Here is a 6884-nt window from a genome sequence, read left to right on the forward strand (position 1 = left end):
GACTTGTATTCGTAAATATTACGATCGATGTATTGATTTCGATTGCACGTGCGTTCACATGGACACTTGATATCTATCCGAAAATTATCGTCTGTAGGCAATGGTCATGGACGGCGGCCAAGACATATGCCTACCGAACTACGCAGTTTCCTTTGCAACATTTTGCGTGAAATAGAATATCTGAAAGTCGATAACGTTCATCCAAAAGATACAATATTTGCACACGATTGGACGGATGTGCTCGACCGCAAATACGGTAACAGTTCCAAAGCTTTTCATTACCATACGGCAATTGGCGGAACCCGAGCGATTATCTGATGCTCCCACATTGGTGTTGGCTAATCTGATATGATATTTGAGAGGTGCGATAGTTTCCTTTTATCCCTGGTCGCCATCGGCCGAGCTAGGACCGTCGCCACCCGTGTCCGCTGCAGCGCCGTCTGTCGGCTGATCTGCCGCTTCTAGTGGGGCATCTCCGCCGCCAGATGTCTCTTGCGCTTGTTCTCCGTCCGCCGCCCCCTCAGTACCGGACGTTTCGGCGTTCGGCGGAGCCTCCTCTGCCGCTTCTCCGGCCCCTTGCTCGCTGGTCTCCGTCGGCTTCTCTTGAGCTGCTTCGTCAGTGGCTCCTTCGTTCGATTGCGGAGATTCCGTTGCTTCTTGTCCCTCAGCGTTGTTAGCGGCGTCACCGTTGCTGTCACCGTTACCGTTAGGCTGGCTGTTACCTTCGCCTCCCGTGTTGCCTTCACCGTTGCCATTCACGTTTCCACCATCTCCGTTACCATCACCAGGTGCACTTTCACCACCCTCGCCTCCACCTACACCACCGTCAGCCGGGCTGAGGTGCGCAGAGGAGGCGGCCTTGGCCTCCAGCTGGCTAACTGAATCCTCCCCGGATGGGGAGTCCTGCAGCGGTCCCGACGTCCCGGCCTGCTCCGGTAGCGAGAACGACACCCTGCGGCCGGCGGGGGCGTGCGAGGGTGAGCCGCCGTCCGCCGGGATCTCCAGGGACGAGTTGTCAATCCCTGTCGGAACGGGGAGGGGATTTTACACAGTGCACTTCACAGTTTTGCGCAGCATTCCATTTCAATAACGGATCTGTTGAAACCGCTCAGACCTAAATGCAAATAATTATCCCGATACAGTAATTACAAGAACGCATCAACGTGCCCATCAGCTTTGGAGATGCCTGCCATACATGTCGACAGCACCATTGCCCCAACGCCATCCCCTATGTCGTGTCCGGACTTTTTCCTCTTACAACACGCCCGGAACGTTGTGTAAATTGCTGCACTGGTCACGAGTTCGCTAGAACCGTATGTCCCGGTTTCCGCCTATCTCACCGCCGGGGTGGACGCCCCCCCCCCCCCATTGAGACACCCCCGGCTGGATTTCCGTCCCAGCTGCTGTGCTGTGGTTACGAGGGGATAGGGATAGGGAGATAGGAGATAGGGATTACCGCATAGGGTTAACGTCGCTCCGACCTCCGGTAGCCGATGTTCAGTCAGCAGTTGCGGACACCAGTGATAAGCTAACTTGGACCGAGGAACTGCTGCTAAAAGTTCATTTATTTTTTGTGTATTTTGTTTGTTATGGTTACCGTCTTCGAGTCCAACATGGGAATTGTTCATGTCGCGGGCGCAAGTAAACGGGCCTTGTCTGTCCGGCCGAGCCCTGGACCACGGCACCGACCATTGATCTGACCACAGGATGACCTTTAGTGCAGCAGTTCCGTACACTGGGGCGGTGGTTATTGGATTACCATTTGGCCGCGCTGTGATGTTTACTCGACGTCCATTATTTACATGTCGCTTCTGGCAGACGGTGGCGGGAATTACACGTAATACAGGGTAGGAAAAATGACATCACGACACAACGTGGGCGGTATTTACACTGTAAGCCGCTTACTGACGTCAAAGACCTCAGCAGCTGGCGTTTTAAACGTTTTGTATCATTGAGGCGAGAGCTTACGCCTTCCGGTGATGTGCTTACGTCTTCCAAACAACCTATGCCGCAATTGATGTTTACCTGCATTAGAAATGTTCATTGTTCACTTATGCACCACGAAATGTACCGCGGCCCACATTTTTCGCTATCTTTCCAGTTTCCCACTCTGTGCTCTTCTCGCATCTCGTTTTTTTTTCGACGCAACATAATGCTCAGATATTTAATGATCAGTAGATATGTGCAGACAGGTAGTGCCCAGTTATAGGTGCTTGCTGATACATTATTAATGGCAGATCGTTTTACCTATTTGTTGACACAACCATCATAAGTCAGGGACTGCCATGTGGCACGCCATGTGATAATCTGGGCGTTTGTGGTCCTACTTATACTGTGACGAATGGCACACTCACAATGTGTGCTAAGCAGCGTTTGGTCTGCGGAGGACACCTTTCAGCTTACCGCCATAACAAGGTCTCTGTGGGAAACATGCGGAACAAATGACCTCGATTTGCATTTAGAGCGAAATCAGATTCCGGGAGAATAGCTAATCGTGGGTAGATCACACATGCATTATGCGGGCCAGCCCTGCAATGCGACTGAAGCCAATTTTGATGTTATGAGCGCTAGGACGGGAGCTCCGCATTTATGTAACGCATTTCATCGGTTCATTACATTTAGTCACTAAAAATGAATTATCATTCGGAGTTCTTGCTAATGCTCTGACACTATACGGAGATGGAAAGAGGAATGGGACTGGTTCTATTTGACCTGCAATGGCATGGCATATGCATGCTGTTGCCGGCTAAAAAAAAAGGACTCTGACAACGACAAGACTCTGTTTTGCAAAATAATCAACCTGTTCTTTCTATTCCCTCGCACCAGATGAGAAGTGCATTTCTTTCTCACTTGAATTTTGTCATGGCATGGAGCATGGACGCACAAATTACAACGAAAAAAAAAAATGTCGCAGATGTGACAACCTTATGCCAGACCCGTTTCATTCTATAAGGTATCAGGTAACAGTCTCGTTTACTTCCCTTCAAGTTCACAACTACAGTCAACATTCTTTCCTGTTCATTCACCAGTTCCTAATTCCTATTTATCCCTTCTACCTTTCGCTCGTCTCATGGGTCTGATGATCCCTCTCATCCGTTCTTACACCCTATTTGACCTGTTGACCAGCCCCTGCCCGCTCACTCACTCCCCCATCCTCATATGGCATGTGGGACTTTCCTTATTTCAATCCCATGACACATCCTTTCCTGGCTTCCCCCCATGATCCTCTCCCCACCTCACCCCGCCGCGCCGTCTCTCACCATTCTCGAAGTCCCTCTGCGTGGCGGCGCTGTCACTGCTGTCCGACCCGGCCGGTGACCCGGGGCTGAGCACGGCACCCGCCGACGGGCTGCTGGCACACACACCCATCGCGGCCGCCGTCACCGACGCGCCTGACCGGACCGTGCCGCCGCCGCCGCCGCCGCCGTCGGCATCGTCACCAACGACGATCGATTCGACGCGATCCTTCAAGTGACTTGGGTGCCGGCGGTACCCCGTGGCCGGTGTCAGGGCGATCGGCGGGCCCGGCCCGGGGTGATCGGCGGATGGTGTGCGCCCGTGTTCCCACGACCGGTGCCCCTGGACACGGAATGCACTCGTATGCAGCGTGCCAAGGACGGTCCGTGACGCCACAGCGTCTGGTTCGATGCATGTACAACACGGGCGGGTGCATGGGCCGGTGTTGTAGTTACGTAAATGGCTTGTGGTGCATGTTCCATTCGGGTTCCTGGAAGTCACGTCAGCCGGCCGACACAACTAGCCCCTGTGGGGACCAGCCCCTGTCCGGCCGGCCGGTGTGGCCAGCTGGAATGTGTGCGATATTTACGCGATCGATCGGCCCCGGCATACCAAAGTCACGACCGCCTTTGTCATTCGGATTGCCTCATGCGTAACATTCGGCCACGGAGCTCCCTTGTGGCATCCATCCATGGCCCAGCTCCCACGGTTCGTCGGAAGGTCATCTCAGGCTCAAAAGAAACGGTATATACCATTCGAAGACTGACGGTGAGCTGAATCCAAAAATGTAATTTTTATCAAAATCGATCGATGGCCTTTTTTGAAAATTGCGTTTTTGTAAAAACTTAATAATATTTTATTCAACGGGCTGTCCCGGACATTCTTGAAAACATAAACATGCATTTTTGAGTTCCAGTGAAAGCTGAACGCCTGAAGAACAATATTTAGTGAAACAATATTTCCAAACATTAATATGCGTCTCCCACAGCCGACAATAAGGTGCAATCACACAGCTCAGTGTCACGATGGACCAAAGTCAGCCACACAGAAGCGTGAAATGACCCTTATCGACTCGCAGACCCGGCGCTCTCGGCCCGCCTGACCGGCCACTGAAAGAACGTTCGGCTCTCGTTCTGCTAAACAAATGGCATATTTGTCACTTTAACTATCCACATCGCTATTAAAGTTATTCAGGATACCTGTGAAGAAAATTCATTATTCTGCTTGATTTACAACATGCTTTAATTTACACTTTTCTTTTACATGTTTTGTTCCATCCAGCTGCGATCAGTGCCCGCGCAGGGGAAGTGAGCGGGGTTTCACTGTCAGAGGCTGTACTGGTGACAGCTGCTCGGCCGTGCGACCGGTCAAAGGTTACCCTGCCCCACCGGGGGACGCGTATTCGCCAATTGTATTACACGAATCGGCCAACCAATAGCTTGCCTCCTGAGTGACGTCAGCGTGGCGTCATACTTTCGGTCCTCACCCTGGTGGCGTCTATTGAAGCTAGGTTTTAAGTTATTGACATTTAAGCTACATGGGGTACGTTATCGCCGTGGCGAAGTGGTTAGAATATCGGACTGGTGTTACAGAGGTAGGTGGTTCGAATCCACTCGGTGACTTCGATTTTCGTGTCATCTGTCATTGTGCGTTTTTTATACATTTGTAACGGCGTGCACCTAAGAAATCAGACGTAGGCATTCTTCTAATGAATATGTTGCATAAGATAGATATTTGCAGTCCAACCGATTGGTTCGGTTTCGGTATTTTCCAATGGTCTTTGTTTGTATTTGGTTTGGTAGCGGTGTTATGATTTTCTGTGATTGACATCACTAATGCATAGTGCATACTATGCGAACGTAGCCAATGGAAAGACAAATGGTGCTGGGCGATGGCCATTCATTGATCAATATTTCTCACTGCCAATGGGTGATAGCACGCAGCATTGACAGGGGCGGCGCTGACCTTTTGAAAGTAGGTGGGCACTTGGCAAGGTAAAGTACCTAAAAGTAGCGAAACCTAAGATGAAAAGTAAAAATCGCACGCTGGTAAGCAGGCTATTAGATAGCTTTTCGTGTAAGAATCACCATGCACAAAAAAGTTCGGCATAGCTGTTAGCGATTCCCGGATGAAAAGTCAAAACGTTAAAAGTAAACGGATAAAAAGTCAAAGGACATTAAGTCAACAGACAGAAAGTCAGCATCGCAAGAAGTCAAAGGATAAAATGTCAAATGAACAAAAAGTCAACCTGCCAAAAAGTCAACACGCCAGAAGTCAACAAGCTAAAAGTCAACACGCAAGAAGTCAAAAGACATAATGTCAAATAGACAAAAAGCCGACATGTCAAAAAGTCAACGCGCTAAAAGTCAACACGCTAAAAGTCAACACGCAAAAAGTCAAGACGCTAAAAGTCAACACGCCTAAAAGTCAACACGCTAAAAGTCAACACGCGAAAGGTCAACATGCTAAAAGTCAACACGCTAAAAGTCAACATGCTCAAAAGTCAACACGCTAAAAGTCAACACACAAAAAGTCAACAAGCAAATAGTTAATAGGTGCGCGAAAAGTTGATGCGCAAAATGTAGTCAACAGCAAAAAGAAGTCTTTAACAGCAGTCGTTAACTAAGTCGGTACAAGTACGCCGCAGCCCGCGTCTCCGGTCGGCGACTGACACGCGCCGGGCCACATGATCCCCGGCCACCGCCCGCTGGGCGCCGGCTGCACCGCATAGCGCGTCTCGGCGCGTCCCTGTGCGTGCCCCGACACTACCGATAAGAACTCTCCTACCTATTTTTACTTTGCTTTAAAAAGTATATTGGGAATGTGAACTTATATATATAAAGTTGGCGTACTGTGCATGCTAGTGGCGGGGGGGGGGGGCAGTTCCGATAAGGAGACGTAGGTAGGGCGGAGGCGAAGATGAAGGAGAGGGGACAGTAACTGGTGGCCACAATGCGCTATACTTGTCAGTTGTCACCTCTCTTTGGACGTCACAGCTCCAAGGTCCTAAATGATTGTGTTTTTAGCAATCGCATCTCGATAACCCCTCGCCCGCACATGCCATTTTCCCATCCTAGAACGCACATGGTGGGGTGGGGGGTGGGGGGGGTGGGGTGGTTGCCACACCCCCCCGCGCCATTTCGTTCCTGTTGGAGATGGAGCTTAGCGGTAAAGACCAAAAAAATTCTTTGGGAAGAGACGAATCCAATGATACCCAGTTTTACCTTCTCAGGTCAGTCATTGACCTTCCAGGTCAGGTCAAACTAAAAAATGTTGCTGTTTTGGGTCACCGTTGGATATCAAGTGCGCTGCTTATCAAATACCGATGACGATGCTGTTTTCTGGTGCCAAGCCAGCTAGAACCTCTTTGTCACACTACCCGACCAGAATTTTGCTGCTGAGGTCATTTCAGGTCAAGTTAGGTCAAGGTCAATTATATGTGTTTGTATGTCTGTGTGTGTCTGTGTGTATACTGATGTGTGCACCGATTGTTTTTGGGTCCATATTACATGAAATCATGATTTGAGAAGCTTTTACCAAAAATGCAGTCAAAAAACTTCACAAAAAGTAAATTCGGCTTGCCTAAAACGCAATTATCTTAGATGACCTAAGTTGACCTTGACCCTGACCTTGACCCCTATACATCG

General features: G+C 49.9%; 1 protein-coding gene across 1 annotated transcript; it reads right to left on the bottom strand.

Annotated features, from left to right (window-relative positions):
- Positions 1-3: 3 nt before the first annotated feature.
- Positions 4-3634, bottom strand: LOC122385159 (circumsporozoite protein-like). Its single transcript, XM_043373231.1, has 2 exons — positions 3261-3634; positions 4-1022 (listed from the first exon to the last, which is right to left on the bottom strand). The coding sequence occupies exons 1-2, from the start codon at positions 3367-3369 to the stop codon at positions 379-381; spliced, it is 753 nt and encodes a 250-aa protein (XP_043229166.1). The 5' UTR covers positions 3370-3634; the 3' UTR covers positions 4-378.
- Positions 3635-6884: the final 3250 nt, after the last annotated feature.

Source organism: Amphibalanus amphitrite, unplaced genomic scaffold (assembly GCF_019059575.1).
Source record: "Amphibalanus amphitrite isolate SeventyFive unplaced genomic scaffold, NRLGWU_Aamphi_draft 000210F_arrow, whole genome shotgun sequence".
Lineage (NCBI taxonomy): Eukaryota > Metazoa > Arthropoda > Thecostraca > Balanomorpha > Balanidae > Amphibalanus > Amphibalanus amphitrite.